The sequence below is a fragment of the Macaca nemestrina genome, chromosome 8 (genome assembly GCF_043159975.1).
Source record: "Macaca nemestrina isolate mMacNem1 chromosome 8, mMacNem.hap1, whole genome shotgun sequence".
NCBI classification, from domain to species: Eukaryota; Metazoa; Chordata; class Mammalia; order Primates; family Cercopithecidae; genus Macaca; species Macaca nemestrina.
In genome coordinates this window covers 128,955,222-128,972,869 of record NC_092132.1, presented here as the reverse complement: position 1 = coordinate 128,972,869, position 17,648 = coordinate 128,955,222, and the positions used below count along the sequence as shown (strand labels likewise).

At 38.5% G+C, this 17,648-nt stretch overlaps 1 protein-coding gene across 4 annotated transcripts in view; it reads left to right on the top strand.

The window, feature by feature from the left end:
* LOC105482040 (cell division cycle associated 2) overlaps nucleotides 1-13,188 on the top strand; it is a 50,482-nt gene extending 37,294 nt beyond the window's left edge. For all 4 annotated transcript variants that reach the window (XM_071068480.1, XM_011741903.3, XM_011741904.3 and 1 more), the window contains 2 exons: nucleotides 8,671-8,842; nucleotides 11,821-13,188. In XM_071068480.1, the coding sequence (XP_070924581.1) occupies nucleotides 8,671-8,842; nucleotides 11,821-13,052 (1,404 nt within the window). In that variant the 3' untranslated portion in view covers nucleotides 13,053-13,188. The remainder of the gene's footprint in view (nucleotides 1-8,670; nucleotides 8,843-11,820) is intronic.
* Nucleotides 13,189-17,648: the final 4,460 nt, after the last annotated feature.

Here is a 17,648-nt window from a genome sequence, read left to right as displayed (position 1 = left end):
CTCCAGACCTGGGAGAAAATTAATTTCTGTTGTTTGAACTACATAGTCTGTGGCATTTTATTATAGTAGCCTTACAAACTAATACATTACCCTTCGTCTAAGAAAGTAGAGACCATTAAAAAATAATAATGGTATATGTATATACACACACATAAAGTTTCGATTTTTAAGTTGTAGAATAAGCCAAAGAAAAATTAAAAACTGGCTATAGGGAGAAGGGAGGAGACAGGAGAGAATGTGAATTCAAGCTAGACTTCATTAAGTGTACTGTTTTTTAGTTTTGATTGTGGGACCATTTAAATGTTTTGCCTGACTATGAAACAAAATTAAAGTTAGGAGAAAGAGAACAATCTCTAAAAAGCGAAAGCAAAATTTGACAAAGTAATCTTACTACGTCAAGTTGGTGGCTTAACCTCATTAAGAATTTTTTCAAACCTAGAAATTTGAATATAAGGGGGATAAGTCTTTTTTTTTTTTCTTTTTTTTTTCTTGAGATGGAGTCTCGTTCTGTCACCCAGGCTCAAGTGCAGTGGTATAATCTCGGCTCACTGCAAGCTCCGCCTCCCGGGTTCATGCCATTCTCCTGCTTCAGCCTCCCAAGTAGCTGGGACTACAGGCGCACGCAGCCATGCCCAGCTAATTTTTTTTTTTTTTTTTTTTTTTTTTTTGTATTTTTTAGTAGAGACTGGGTTTCACCATGTTAGTCAGGATGATCTCGATCTCCTGACCTCGTGATCCGCCCACCTCAGCCTCCCAAAGTGCTGGGATTACAGGCGTGAGCCACCGCACCTGGCCCTATAAGGGGAATAAATCTTAAGGATAAAAATAACTGCAAAGAAATTATAAACAGTATGAAACACTCAATAGAAGCACTCAATTTAGAATAAAACAAATAAGCAATTTTTCCCATCATTAAGAATCATTCACTAAGAGACAAAAGATAAATTTTTAAATCCAAGAAATTTAAAACTTTGTAAGACTAAATTTGACTTGGAAATAAGAGTAGAAATTGGAATTGTTCAGCTCTATCCACTGATAAAGCTTTAAATTCATGAGCATCCCTGGTGCATAGATTGTCATTAGACATACCAGTTAAAAGGGATTAGCGTCCCTTGGTGAAATGACTGCTGTCAGATTTACAACAACAAATTTAAAAAGTGAGCCTGGCTGGGTCTGTACCAGAGTACAAGGAAGGATGCTAAATAAAACTACTGGTGTCGTGTTAGCGGACACAAAACCATCTTCAAGGGGCTTCCACTGACCAAATATGACCATCAGCATTGCAAAGCGTTGAAGTAGTACAATCATGAAATAACACGTAAGTTTATTACTTTTTTTAAGTAATGGACACTTCAGAAGCTTGCTAGGATACCCACTCATTTTTCTGATAACAGGAAAATAAAATAACAAATAGTTGATGAGGGAAAAGTTGTTTATAGAAGAATTCCAGCTAATAAAAAAATGCTCAACAAAGCTGCTAAAACATTTGATAAAAGGCTGATGTGACATCATAGTAACAATCAACAGAGGAAGGAAACACCATATAGAATGGGAGAAGATATTACAACTACAAACCATACATCTGATAAGGGGTTTATAGCCAAAATATGTAAGAAACTCAAACAGCTCAATAGCAAGAACACACCAATTGAAAAATGGGCAAAGGTCCAGAATAGACATTTCTCAAAAGACATGCAAATGGCTAACATCACTAATCATCAGGGAAATGCAAATTAAAACCACAGTGAGATATCACTAGCTATTATCAAACAGGTGAAAGATTACAAGCATTGGAGAGGATATGGAGAAGAGGGAACCCTTTGTATACTGTTGGTAAGAATGTAAATTGCTACAGCTTGTTTTGATTGGCAAAGTCAACTAAAAATACAGAACTGAACCTCTAAACAAAATGTTTTATTTGGGAAAATGTAATTGCAGTTTGGGGCATACACAGACTGAGGTGGTCTTTGATATGTCCTAAGAACAAAGAAAGTTGGCGTTTTGAGTAGAAAGAGAAATGTTACATATTATTTAGAAAGAAAACTCACTGGCCCTACGCAAAGTTTTGGGGAGCTGGTAAGCTCTGATTGGTGAGTGATGGTGGTAGTTAAATTTAGTCTTACAGTCCCAAGTGCTTTTTGCCCCCTGGTCTCTGGACTCCAGTTGTTGATGACACGGTAACTCCAAATCCATTTTCACAAGACATTATGGGAAACAGTATGGGGGTTCCTCAAAAAGTTAAAAATAGAACTACCATATGATCCAGCAAATCCCACTTCTGGGTATGTATCCAAAGGAAATGAAATCAGTTTATCAAAGAACGATAACCAAGTTACAGATTCAGGCTAAGTATCCATCAACAGATGAATGAATAAAGAAAAAATATGTATGTACACACACAACAAAATGCTGTTCAGCGTTAAAGAAATCCTGTCATTTTGACAGCATAGAAGGATAGAAGGACATTATGTTAAGTAAAATAGCCCAGGCACGGAGAGACAAGAAGATCTCACATGTGGAATCTTTAAACAAACAAACAAAAAACTTACAGAAGCTAAGAATAGAATGGTGGTTGTCAGGAGGGCTAGTGGGTTGAGGGCTAGGGGGATGAGGAGATGTTGGTTCAAGGGTACAAAGTTTCAGTTAGACAGGATGAGTAAGTTCTGGAGATGTATTATACAGCATGGTGACTAGGAAATAATAATGTATATGTGAAAATTGCTAAGAGATGACATTGTAAGTGTTCTTACCATAAAATAATTATGTGAAGTGGTGGAGATGTTAGTTTAATCATGTCCCAATGTATACATATGTCAAAACATCTCATCCACCATATTATATGCAAGTTTTAATTTGTTGGTTATACAATTGTATTCAAATTTGTCCATCAAAACTGAATCTAATCAAGCTTCTAGATCTAATTGCCAATTTATAGGACGTGGAGGAACATAGACACACTGACCGTAGTGAGCCAAATCTAGGACTTGGCTAATTCTGTAGGAAAGATGCCTCAATTTACTCACCAAATAAATGTCAAGGGAAGTAAAAGAAGGAGCTGTAGTATAAAAGAGACTAAAAGACATTAATCCAATGGTACGTATGGAGATCTTATTGGGATCCTGATTAGAACAATTGTTTTAGGGAAAAAAAAAAATTATGGGCCAAGGGAGAAATTTGAACTTTGAGGAGATACTGGGGAAAATTGCCATCATGGTTTTTGTGTTTTGTTGAATTACGTTTTGTTTTGTTTGAACAGAGTCTCGCTCTGTCGCCCAGGCTGGAGTGCAGTGGCACGATCTTGGCTCACTGCAACCTCCTCCTCCCAGGTTCAAGTGATTCTCCTGCCTCAGCCTCCCAAGTAGCTGGTACTACAGGTGTGCACCGCCATGCTCAGCTAATTTTTGTATTTTTAGTTAAAGACGGGGTTTCATCATGTTGGCCTGGCGGGTCTCAAACCCTGACCTCAGGTGATCTGCTCCCCCCAGGCCTTCCAAAGTGCTGGGATTACAGACATGAGCCTCTGTCCCCTGCATACATTTTAAATTTTGCGATCATTCTGTATACACACACTGTTCTAAGAAGTGAGGCAGAGAGATCCCAAGTACCCTTTTCCTAGCTAGTTTCCCCCAATTGTGACATCTTGCAAAACCATAGTTCAGTGTCACAGCCAAGATTGATACAGCCAAGATCCAGAGAGCTCTCCTATGGCCTTTTGTAGCTACATCCACTTCCTACCCATAACCCCGCCTCATCCCCTGGCAACCACGAATCTTTCTCCATTCCTACAGTTTTGTCATTTCGAAAAGGTTACCCTAATGGAGTCATGTACTGTGTAACTCTTGGAATGGCTTTTCACTCAGCATAATTCTCTGGAGATTTGTCCGGGTTGTTATGTGTATCAGTAGTTCTTTTTATTGTTGAACCATATTTGCAATTGTCTCTAAAAGAAAAAGAACCTTTAACTCTTCAAGACACTGCAGGATTTTCCGATGAAATGATGTGTAACATCTGGGATTTGCTTTGAACTAATCTGGGGTTAAGGAGAATAAAAGTGAATCATGATTTCTATATGCTAGTAATGGTTGAAGTTAGCTGATGGGTACATAGGGTTCAGTAAACTATTCTCTGTACTTTTTGGGTGTTTGAAATTTTCCATTAGACAAAGTTAAAAATATAGCAGTATGAACCCTTTATTAGAAAGAGGGAGTTAACTGCAAGAGCTAAAATTGGACCCAGCAGATAAGTAAGCACCGGGGCAGGCAAGTGTGTGCTTGATCACCGTAAGCTTTCCTATATGGTGTGATTTGTTGCCATGTCCATGATTTTTTTTTTTTTTTTTTTGGAGACGGAGTCTTTCTCTGTCACCCATGTGGAGTGCAGTGGCTCGATCTCAGCTCGCTGCAGCCTCCGCCTCCCAGGCTCAAGTGATTCTCCTGCTTCAAGCTTCACTAGTAGCTGGGAGTACAAGGGCCCACCACCACACCCAGCTAATTTTTGTATTTTTGGTAGAGATGAGATTTCATCATGTTGCCCAGGCTGGTCTTGAATTCCTGAGCTCAAGCAATCCATCCACCTCGGCCTCCCAAAGTGTTGGGATTAAAGGCATGAGCCACCGGGCCGGCCTGAATTATTTTTAAATAATTTTAAAGCTATTCTCTGAAAATAATTTAAAGAAGTCTTAATTATGCAAATAAGACAAAAGATAAACATTTACTTCTGCTTCCTGACCTCCTTCACTGTGTGAGAAGAGGAATCAGTGATTTTGAAGTAAATAGAATTGCTTTAGGGACAGTCCCTTCAGTTGTTCTTTGGCTTTTCTAAGCCATAATCCACCGTAACCATTTCTTAATCAAATGGCTTTCCTCGGGGGTTCCAACCATATACAACTTCTTCGTTATTACACTATCAGCAAGGCTTTTGTACTGTGGTAAATTCAGATTTTGATAAGTTTCTGGCCTTTGCTGATGAAATCTTCTTATGACTAAGATCAGCTCTGCCAGATATGTTTTCAGGACAGACAGACCTGAGGTGCTTTAATTGTTGTTTTTTTTTGGGGGGGAGGTGGTGGTAAAATACTTTTGTTGGCCCATGACCATGAAAAAACAGAAATTTAGTCTTTCAATCGCATTGAGCAAATTTTATGTAAGCTTAACTGTACTTCTTTGACCATTCATTCATTCATTCATATTTGTGGAGTAGCCACTGTGTGCTTGGCACTGTTGTAGATCCAGGGACATGATTTCCAAAATCATGAGAAGAGGGGATCTTTTTTTTTTTTTTTAAACCCATATATCAGAAGCTAATCTGGTGTTATAATCTGGTGGCATTGCCCAGTGTGTTAACTGACCACACTGGGTCTATGCCGCATAGTAATATTAATAGCATAATTTAATATTAAAAAATAAAAGTATATGAGGTAATCGATATGTTCATTAGCTTGACTTAATCATTCCACAATGCATACATATATTGAAACATGGTGTTGTATGCCATACGTATATTCAATTTTTGTCAATTAAAATTTTTTTTTCTGTTTTTTAAAAAGAGTCACTGTGGCCTGTAATCCCAGCACTTTGGGAGGCCGAGACGGGCGGATCACGAGGTCACAAGATCAAGACCATCCTAGCTGACATGGTGAAACCCCGTCTCTACTAAAAAAAAAAAATACAAAAAACTAGCCGGGCGAGGTGGCGGGCGCCTGTAGTCCCAGCTACTCCGGAGGCTGAGGCAGGAGAATGGCGTGAACCCGGGAGGCGGAGCTTGCAGTGAGCTGAGATCCGGCCACTGCACTCCAGCCTGGGTGCCAGAGCGAGACTCCGTCTCAAAAAAAAAAAAAAAAAAAAAAAAAAAGAGTCACTGTGTTGCCTAGGCTGGAGTGCAATGGTGCGATCATAACTCAGCTGCAGCCTCAACCTCCTGTGTTCAAGCAGTCCTGCTTTAGCTTCCTGAGGAGCTAGGACTACATGGGTGTGCCACCACACCTGGCTTAAAAAAAAAAAAGTGTTGATATTTTTCCTCATATTCACTCTCAAGTAATGGAAAAGAATTTGAGAGAACAAGATAGCTTTTACCATGGGTCAGGCCCTACATTAACCAGCTGTATCACATGTCAGCTCATTTAATACTCACCTCAGCTTTATGTGGGGTGTGCTGTTGTGACTCCTGCTTTGCAGAGGAGGAGAATGAGGTACAGAAAGTTGACTTGCCCAGGGTTATAAAGCAGTTAAGTAACAGAGTCAGGACTTTAACCCAAAGTGTCTGCCACCAGAGGCCAATTTTTTTTAAATTTTTTTTTCCAACTTATCTGTGAGCCTCAAGTTAAGATTTTTCTTTTCTCTTGGCTTTCAGGTTCATTGACCAAGCCAGCATTTCCCCAACTGTTCCACGGAATGTCAACAGATGTTCCATGAAAAAAATATTTACTGGAAAAATATTTAACCCAGCACTTTCCTAATGTGTATGGAGATTATTTATACTGTGGACTTCTCAGAGAATTTCATGTTAAATGTACACTGTAAATCACCAGGAGGAACATTCATCTTGTACAGTTCTAAAATTATTTTTCTGTGGAATGTTTTGTTTTCACAGGATATCTATAGATTTCTCAGGGAGCACATAGTTTTGTGCCATTTCTGTACTCTTGAATCTCACCATTAGTTTCACCTAAATATGCTGTGCTGTCACCCAAATGACCTTTCTTAAATTTAAGATCAAACGTTGACACTCCCAAAGTCACCATGCAGTGAGCCCTCATTGCTTTCATTCAAGTCACTGTGACAAGGGCTCTGATCCTGCCACTTCTGCATGGATCCACGGGCCATGTCTTGCTGCATGCAGCCCTGCACCTGTAGCTGTGCTGTCTCACTTTGAGTTCAGGCACGTGGCATTCCCCTCTTTGAAAAGCCTTTCTGCATCGTCCCCATAATAGGCCAAAACAGCCCTTGCTTGTTCGAGATTTGACTTAGACATTACATTTTCCGTGGAGCCGATCTTGAACAACTCCTGCAGGCTGGGTACCCATCTTCTCAGTTCACATAGCCTGTCATGGTGCAATGGTGCGTGTGCATGGTAACTCCTTTCCTTTACACCAGCAGCTCCTTGAAGAACACATCCTCTTTGCTTCTAGATCCCACACCTGGCAAGTTATTACCTCTCACACAGCAGTCTCAATAAATGTGTGAATGAATTCCACTTTCTGGATTTTTTTTTTTTTTTTTTTTTTTTTTTGAGATGGAGTCTTGCTCTGTTGCCAAGCTGGAGTGCAGTGGTGCGATCTCGGGTCATTGCAACTTCTACCTCCCTAATTCAAGCAATTCTTCTGCCTCAGCCTCCTGAGTAGCTGGGACTACAGATGTGCACCACCATGCCCAGTTAATTTTTGTATTTTTAGTAGAGACGGTTTTCACCATGTTGGCCAGGATGGTCTCGATCTCCTGAGCTCGTGATCTGCCCACCTTGGCCTCCCAAAGTGCTGGGATTACAGGCGTGAGCCACCACACCTGGCCTGTGTTGTTAATATGTTTTGTGTTGTCCCTAAATTCTGGTTCTCTTCAACATTATCACATTGAATATATCTCATTCCTTTTGCCCATAGCAGTCTGTCTTTCTAATATTTCAGTACAGCATTTCCCTGAAGTCTTCCATATGAAACTTTTTTAAAAACATAAAACATTGTTTCTTAGTTACTGATATGGCACTGAGAATTGAATGTAATACTCCATTCTGGATATATTAAGTGACTTTTAATTTTTATGGAAACTTACATTTTCCATCAATTAATGTCAGACCTTTGTCTTCCATCTTCTGCTTGTGCTTGTTAAAATCCATTTTGTTTTGACTGAATCTTGATTAAATCATCTGTTGTTTGAATCTGCAGATTCAGCTAGCTTTGTGTTTTCTTCATATTTTACATACACACCTACTGTTTCTTCATCCAGACCTAGGAGCATAAAGCAGTCTCCCATAGCTTGCAGTATGTAACTCACACTAGGTTAATCCTGAGTCATCATAACTGTGTGCTGCTTACAAATATCTTATGACGTTACATTCATGTAGTTAGTTCTAAAGCATCTCATATAGTTTTTCATTTATCCAGCCCTTGTTTTGGCAAGTGCCTTGTGGAAATGTAGAAAGCTACCATACAATTTATAAACCGAAGTTTGTTTGACTTTGTGGAAGTTACCTGACTTCCTACCCTCGATTTAGATGCTTACAATTTTAAATGAAATATAAAAGTGATCTATTCAATAAAGCACTGTATAAACAATAATTAGAGATATTATAGAAGTTGAAGGGTCAGGCTGGGCGTTATGGCTCACACTTGTAATCCCAGCACTTTGGGAGGCCAAGGCAGGAGGATCGCTTGAGCTCAGGAATTTGAGGCAAGCCTGGGCAACATGGTGAGACCCCATCTCTACCAAAAATACAAAATAAAAAGCCGGTCGTGGTGGTGTGCACCTGTGGTCCCAGCTACTTGGGAGGCTGATGGGAGGATTGATTGAGCAGGGGGGCAGAAGTTGCAGTGAGCCGAGATTGTGCCACTGCACTCCAGCCTGGATGAGAGTGAGACCTTGTCTGAAAAAATAATAATAATAATAACTAGTTAAAGGGTCAAAGTTTTACGTGGTGCTACATCTTTCTCAATTGCAATGTTTTAATGCATTTTCTCAGGTTTTAAAAAGTTGCAGAAAGAAGAAAGGAAAGGGAAAGAAAAGTGTTCAGAAATCTTTATATGGGGAAAGAGACATTGCTTCTAAGAAGCCCCTCCTCAGTCCTATTCCTGAGCTGCCTGAAGTCTCTGAGATGACACCTTCAGTTCCAAGCATCCGAAGACTGGGTTCAGGTATCCTCACCTTTTCCTGGTAGTTATATTTTATCTTTTCTCGTCACCTTCTTCGTTGCTATTTTACTTTTTTCACTTTTTTCCCATTCACTATGTAAAGAGTACGTAAATTTAAAAAGCAACGTTTCCTTACATTACCATGAGCATTTCTAGTGGAGGAAAGAGAGTCACTTTTAACTTATAGGTGGCTTAGACCCTTTTCAGAATCTGATGGAAACTCTGGATCCTTTCCCCAGGAAAACCAAGACACAAGATTTTGCTTATAATATCAGTAATAATTTCTGTGCATCCTATTTCCTTTTGCTTTTTAAAGCATTTTGTGAAAATAAATTCCATTTGGTGGTGTAGTCCATCGTTGAAAGTGAACGAGAGCTAGATGCAGTGAACGAGAGCTGGGGCACCTGCCTGTGATCCCAACCATTTGAGAGCCTAAGGCGGAAGGATTGCTTGAGCTCAGGAGTTTGAGGCCAGCCTGGGCAACCTAGCAAGACCCTGTCTTTAAAAAAAAAGGAACAAAAAATGTGAACGAGGTTATGGTTCAGTAATATGTATACCTTATTTGAGTTAAGGATGTTTTGTTAGAGTTGGCACTACTGAGCGTTTTCTAAAAATAATACATATAAGTTGCGCTTGATTACCTTGAAAGTTATTTTATTATCAAGTCAGTTGATATATGGGGTAGATAAAAAATGGAATTGTTTCTGGTTTCTAATGCCCAAATTTTAAACGTACTGGATCTTGATGAAAATAATAAGGATTTTTTTTTTTTTTTTTAATTTTTAGTAGAGATAGGGTGTCCCTGTGTTGCCCAGGCTGGTCTTGAACTCCTGGGCTCAATCAGTCTTCCTGCCTCAGCCTCCGAAAGTACTGAGATTACAGACACGAGCCACGCTGTCTTGCCTGAAAATGATAATGTGTGTCCACTTGGTGTGTTGATTTGTATAGAATCATTTTTTAAATGACTACCTTTGTCAATCATCAGATATTTGTAGCCTGCCTCCTATTTGCAGAATACCATACAAGATTAATAATAGACTTGAGGATGAATGAGGTACATGCCACCATAGACTCTTGGCTTCTGCGTCCTTCTTAACATTAGGGTAGCACAGGAGTTTAAATAAACAGCCACCCCTCTGTCGCACATGTCCTGGCACACACTCTTCTCCTGCCATGCTTTCTCACAGGCTGTGTTGCGACAGGGCATCCACCACTCTACCTCTTTTTAATCTGACCTAATGTTGCTTATCTTCCAAGATTTTGCTGTACTGTCTGTTTTTCCAGGAATACTCTGCAACATACTTCCATCACCTGGTTTTATGATGATCTATTTTCTGTGTTCCCCTGTTCCCTAAAACTTCAGTCTCCTTGAGAGTGGAAACTAAGTCTTATTTTCATTACATCTCTGGTTCTAACAGGAGTTTTTCAAAAGATTTTTAAACAGTGATTGTAGTAAAATTTTCCATCTTGCATCCTATTAGAGAATTTATTTTTAAAAATACCTAAAGCATTTTTTATCTGTAACCAGTGGTATCACCTGCTACATGGATTTAAAGCAATTCAGCTCCTTCCTTCCTTTATCTCTTTCTCCTTTCCTATCTCCCTATATCTCCTTTACCTTCCTTCTCTAGTATGTTGGATTTTATGCGAAATATATATCTTTTTGTTAGTTAGTTAGTTTGTTTGTTTGTTTGTTTTTTGAGATGGAGTCTCACTCTGTCGCCCAGGCTGGAGTGCAGTGGCTCAGTGTTGGCTCACTGCAACCTCCACCTCCTGGATTCCAGCAATTCTCCTGCCTCAGCCTCCCAGGTAACTGGGACTACAAGCATGTGCCACAACGCCTGGCTAATTTTGTATTTTTAGTAGACACAGGGTTTCACAGTGTTGGCCAAGCTGGTCTCAAACTCCTGACCTCAGGTAATATGCCTGCCTCAGCCTCCCAAAGTGCTGGGATTACAGGTGTGAGTCACTGTGCCCGGCCATAAATATCAATTTTTAAAGCTGTCTAAAGAACCCAACTAACATTGGTTGGCATTGAGTGGACACTGATCTGTTTAATCTCTAGCTTTAAGTGACATAATTTTAAGTATCTTAGTCATGGATATATTTTTAAATGGAAACATTGATTTTTTAGACTTGTGGCTCACCTTATGTTTTATAAATCTTTTAGTTTTTATTTTGTTTAAAATACTTTATTCATTTGACCACTGAAAAACATCATCTGAGGTAACAAAGATTGCATCTAATTTTTCTAAGATTTAGAACTCATAAAGCCTGAACTCATGTGGGCTGTGTTACTTACCAATTTGATGATGGTTTTTCCACCTCTGATGTGCCAGAAACACATGAAAGGCTGCCCATGTGTATCTTCCTGGAGGATATTTAGTCAAAGGCTGAGGAATTAAGGGTTAATTTTTATAATATTGAAACAAACATGGTTCTGCTTGAGAGTACAGTGCACTTTATAGTAATTTTTAACAAAGGGCATGAGACCTGAGTGTCTTCAGGCATGCTGTTTTAGCTCGTAAGTCCTCAAATACCCCCAGAATTCCACATTTTCCCTCCTGTGTTTCGGAGGGTACCTTGGTAGAAAGTTTCAGAAGCATAATGTTGCCCATTTGCAGTCATTCATTTTCAGGGAAATGGGAGATGTCGCTGCCTCGTGCTAATGGACCCTGTAGCATGGGAAGGGTGTTAGAATGCAGGAAGCAGTTTCAGATGGCGTTCTCACTTTCATGGTTTTAGTTTTATATGCTTTATTAATTCATGCATTGAATACGTATTTTCTTAACCTGTGGATCATGGGAGAACTAAGAGAGGAGGAGGAGGATGACAGATGGGCAAGTACAGTGTAACATTTTTGGGTCTTGTGAATGCTTAAAACACAAAAACAAAACAGGGCACCTGATTATTTAATAAATGTAAAGTTCATTCCCATTGTTACTTTTTAATTCGATTGAAACCTATTTACATGCCCATAGGTTATTTCAACTCAAATGGCAAACTGGAAGAAGTGAAGGCTCCTAAAAATCCAGTGAAAAGAAAGGATCTTTTGCCTCGCGACCCAGATTTGCATATGCATCAAGGCTTTGATAAATATGATGTGTCTGAATTTTGCTCTTATATGAAAAGTTCCTCATCGGTTGTCTATGCTACTTCTGATGAAGATCCAAATACAAATATAATGAACATTAATGAAAATAAAAATATTCCAAAAGCAAAAAATAAGTCAGAAAGTGAAAATGAACCAGAAGCTGGAGCTGACAGTCCTGCTTCTTGTGCTTCTGTACCTGAAGAACATGTGGCATCAGATAGTCCCAAACCTGCTCTGACCCTGCAACAGGGTCAAGAATTTGCTGCTGCTGCTCGTCAAAATGCAGAAAACCTTTGTCAAATCTTGAAAATTTCACCAGATCTAAACATAAAGTGTGAAAGAAAGGATGACTTCTTAGTAGCTGCAGAAGGAAAACTGCAATGCAATCGTTTAATGCCTAACTCTCAAAAAGACTGTCATTGCTTAGGAGATGTCTTAATTGAAAATATGAAAGAATCTAACAGCCAAAGTGAGGATTTGGGAAGAAAACCCATGGAAAGTAGCAGTGTTAAGAGTTGCAGAGACAGGAAAGATAGAAGATGCTCCATGTATTATTCTGATGGTCAAAGTTTACATTTGGAAAAAAAGGGCAATCACACACCCTCCTCCAATGTGGGCAGCTCTGTAGAAATTAGTGTAGAAAATTCTGAACTGTTTAAAGATTTGTCTGATGCCATTGAGCAAACCTTTCGGAGGAGAAATAGTGAAACCAAAGTGCGACGTAGCACAAGGCTACAGAAAGATTTGGAAAACGAAGGGCTTGTGTGGATTTCACTTCCACTTCCTTCCACTTCCCAAAAAGCCAAAAGAAGAACAATATGTACATTTGACAGCAGTGGATTTGAAAGTATGTCTCCCAGAAAAGAAACTGTGTCCTCCAGACAAAAACCACAGATGGCACCTCCCGTCTCAGATCAAGAAAACAGCCAGGGCCCTGCTGCTGGTTCTTCTGATGAACCTGGTAAGAGGAGGAAGAGCTTTTGTATATCTACACTTGCAAATACTAAAGCCACTTCCCAGTTCAAAGGCTACCGGAGAAGATCCTCTCTTAATGGGAAGGGAGAGAGCTCTCTGACTGCCTTGGAAAGGATTGAGCATAATGGAGAAAGAAAGCAGTAATTGACATTTCCTGCAGAGTCTGTGGCAAGATGGAAAGTAACCATCTATGCTGAAATGATCTGTCTAGTTCCCATCCTCTGTTCAACCTCGGTGTTTCAAAAGTTGCTAATAAATAAACTCATTTGAGTTGAACCTACTTTTATGTAGAAATAAATAAGTTTCTTCACCATTCAGATAGAAAACATTCTATTAAATATATTCGTCTTTCCTCAGAGAGTAAATGCTTTATTACTATTTCGCTAAAGGGGTTGTTTTTAGGCCCAACAAGACATCTCTCAATTTTTAGACTTTTTTTTTAGTGTATATATATATTTTAAGTACATATTTACCACTGAAGTTTTAGACTCTGTTGTTAGAAGCATCTTTTAGAATTGGCTAATTTTATCTGGATAAGAGGTTTGTTTTTTGTTTTTGTTTTTGATTTTCCCCCACAAAAGACAAATTGATAGAATTAATGGAACTTTATTAAAATTGAAGGAAATATAAACTTTAAGACGTAAAGCGGGTGAGATATGTATTTTTCTTTAAATAGGAAAAAAAAAAACTGGCTATGAATTTTAACTGACAGAAGTTGAAATTACAAAACTTGTTTTCCTTTTGGTTAAATTTAAGAGAAGCTTTGATGGTTTGTTTTATCTGTCCCAAATGAGATTTTTATTTTAATAGTTTAAATCCTAAACAAGAAATTTCAGAAAATTCTTTCAGTAACCACAGTCTTATAAATTCATCACTATAAATGAATATATAATTTAGAAATAACTCTGATATGAAACTATTCATTCCTTCAAATAAGATTCCTGTATGTTTTGTTGTGTGTGTGTGTGAGAGAGGATTGGTTTTGTGGGGTTTTTTTTGTTTTTTTTTTTTTTTTGGTGAAAATATAGCAGCTCAGTTAAAGACTGGGCTCTCAGATTATTCTAATTAGTCACAGGCAGTTTAGGACTTGATTCATGATTTTCCATTAGAAGTTTTAAAAACCAAAACTCACTGAGAAATTTAGTTTACTAACACTAAGTGTGGTGGTAGGTCACTGATTTTTTTAACACTGAGTTTTCCAGCGATTCTTTTTCTTTTGTAATGTCTGGCACTTGACTTGGTTTCTCTAGCTTTTGCAACATCTCCTATGGCTGTTTCAGTGATAGCCGTTTGAAAAACTAAATTGCCATATATCTGGAATTTATGAATGCACATAAATCATTATATCATTAAACAATTGTCTTTGAAATCCTTTAAATCATTAAACTCCCCCTCTCCATGATAGCAGAAACATGTTAACAAATAGAGCTCTCTATAAATAACACAGCAGGGAAGAAAGCTCCCGCTGGGCACCCATTTCCCCCTTCTTACATAGGGACTATTTGTTACCTTCTTGGCACCGGCAGGTCTGGAACTCCCGCTGCTAAAGACTAATGTATTTTACATTAACACTCAAAGTGATCCCCAATTTCTTCTACTCAAGGGTGGATTGTTTTTAAAATTCTTTTATCTTTACATGTAAATTATTTATAGATTCTTTTTTTCCATTTCTAGTTTGGTGGTGTTGGCAAATCACTACCACTAAAAACAAGTTCACCACTCCCCCCACCCAAGAAAATGAACGAATTAGCTTCTCTGAAGCTTTTTCATTTTAATGATTTGAAAAGAAAACTTTCAGAAACCTAATAAAATTGTTTTGCATTTCTACCTTGTCTAATATGGAGACTAACAACTATTATTATTTCACTCCCTATTTTCTATGATGATATATAATCTCAATTGTATTGTAATTTTTAAAATTTCACATGCTTTGTTTTATTTCTCAAAAGAAACATTTCCAATCTGTGATTTGGGCATGGTTTTTCAAATGTGAAATGTTCTCTTTTTCTAGCAGCAGTTAAAAATGTAAACACGCCCTTAGTTTCAAAATGTTTCCTTATAAACATTTGTCGGCATTTGTCAATAACCAATAGGCGTTTTTCCTAAAAAGAACAGATACGAACAATCAAAGCAAGTTAGATGCAGTTTTATCTACCAGGTCTCGTTTGTACAAGATTTGTAAAACATTAATAATTTCTGTATTTGGTCATTCTTGGTTTTTTGTTGTTGTTGTTGTTGTTGTTGTTTTCCCATTTGTTTTCATTAATGGTTAAATCAAAAGCTTGGCTTCAAAATTTTTTTTTTCCTGCCGTAGTTTTTCACTGCTATAACCCTTGACGTCCTTCCATCATGTTTCTGTTCCTGTACATTCTTGTTTGTTCCAGAAGATGGCAGCACAACCTCTGAAGTTTTTCCTTCTCTGTGCATAACCTAATGGCTGTGGCCTGTGTGGCCCTCTATTTTTACTCATTTTTCTTACATAAATAGTATGTATCTATTGAAAAACACAGAACTGTATAGAATTTAAAAGTGGAAATGTGGAATCTATCTTCCTTCCATTCCACGTAGGTGTCATCTAGCCACACCCTCCTCTCTGCAGCTCTCTCTGTGCAAGCACTTAACACCCGGCATGCACCTTTCAGACCTTTCCCGTGTAAACATGCACGCATCGTTTTGTTGTTTTCTAACAGGATCACTGTATGTGCCATTCTGCCACTTGGTTTTTTTAATTCAACAAAATGCCATGAGTATCCTTTAGTCTTTTTATGGACAGCCCTAGTGCTGCTGTTTCAGTCTTTTTTAACCTCTGCATATACACCTTGAACATCTGTAATGAAGGTGGCTATCTCCTCACTAATGGATGAATGTCAGTTGTCTCCAGCTTTTGCAATTATAGCAGTAAATATAGCAAATACATAGCCATGTTGGGCTTGTTGAAAATATCTGTAAGATAAATTCCTTGAAATTAAAACGATTACGTTCTCTTCTGTGCATCTTAACTGGCACATTCCCCTTACACACATTTTGGTATCCTTGCCTTCTTTCTGCCTCTCATTTTCTGTTCCTACTACTTAATGCCATTTTGCTCCCATCTTCTGTCACTACTGCCTCTACTTCCACTTAAGCTGCAGAATTGAGGGTGAGCCTTAGACCTGGCATATGGAGGAGAGAATGATTAATTATGCCTGGTTCATGCTTTAGATTGAAAGAGCTACTTTTCAAAGTCAATTTATTGAGGTATAATTAACCTACAGTGAAGTTCGCTTTTTTAAAGCATCCAGAATTTTGGGAAATTTATACAGCCATGTAACTAGTGCCACAATCAAGTAATAGGACATTTCTGTCACCCCAGAATTCCTCCTGCCTCTTTATAGTCAATTGTCTACCCGCCAACCCCAGGTCTTCACAACTGCTCATCTGATTTCTAGTGTTACAGTTCCGTCTTCTCCAGACTGTCATACAAATGAGATCCTACAATATATACTCCTTTGTGTCTTTTTTTTTTTTTTTTTTTTTTTTTTTTTGTTTGAGACCGAGTCTCGCTCTCTCGCTCTGTCTCCTAGGCTGGAGTGCAGTGGCGCGATCTCGGCTCACTGCAAGCTCCGCCTCCGGGGTTCACGCCATTCTCCTGCCTCAGCCTCCCGAGTAGCTGGGACTACAGGCGCCCGCTACCTCGCCTGGCTAGTTTTTTTGTATTTTTTAGTAGAGATGGGTTTCACTGTGTTAGCCAGAATGGTCTCGATCTCCTGACCTCGTGATCCACCTGTCTCGGCCTCCCAAAGTTCTGGGATTACAGGCGTGAGCCACGGCACCCGGCCTTCCTTTGTGTCTTTAGCTTAGCATAATACTATTGAGATTCCCCCATGCTTGCATGCTATCAGTAGTTGATACTTGTTTATTGCTGATACTTGTTTATTCCATTTTATAGACGTACCAAAACTTGTTTATCAGTTTACCACTTGATGGATATTTGGATTATTTCTGGTTTGGGGCTATTATGAATAAAGCTGCTATAACCATTCACATATGGATCCTTTTTTATAGTCACATGTTTTCATTTATCTTGCATAAGTATCTGGTGGTAGGGTTCCTGGGCTGTATGGTGGTAGTATTAATATATGTTTACCTTTTTAAGAAGCTGCCAAACTTTTCCATAGTGGCTGCATGATTTTGCATTTCCACTGGCAACACGTCGTTTTGTTTGCTCCACATCTTCACCAGCATCTGGTATTGTTGGCCTTTTTTCATTTTAGCCATTCTAGTATGTGTGCAGTAGTTTCTCATGGGTTTTGATTTATTTCTCTAATGACTAATGATATTGAACATCTCTCCTATGCTTATTTGCCATCTTTCTATCTTCCTTGTTGAGATGTCTGTCCAAATTTCTTGCCCACATTTGTTGTTGCTGTTACTGTCTTACTATTACTGAGTTACAAGAATCTGTACATTTAGATACACATCCTTTATTGGATATGTCTCTTAAAATATTTTTTCCCATTCTGTGGCTTGTCTTTTTATTTCTTTAGCAACGTCTTTTGAAGAACAGATTTCATTTTGATGAAGTCCAGTTTACCTTGTTTTTACTTTAAGCATATGCTTTTTGTGTCCTAGCTAAGAAATCTTTGCCTAACTCAAAGGCACAAAGATTTTCTCCTGTGTATTCTTCCAGTTGTATAGTTTTAGCTCTCACTTAAGTGTTAGATACACATTCATTTTCTTGTGTAAGATGAAGGTGGCGTT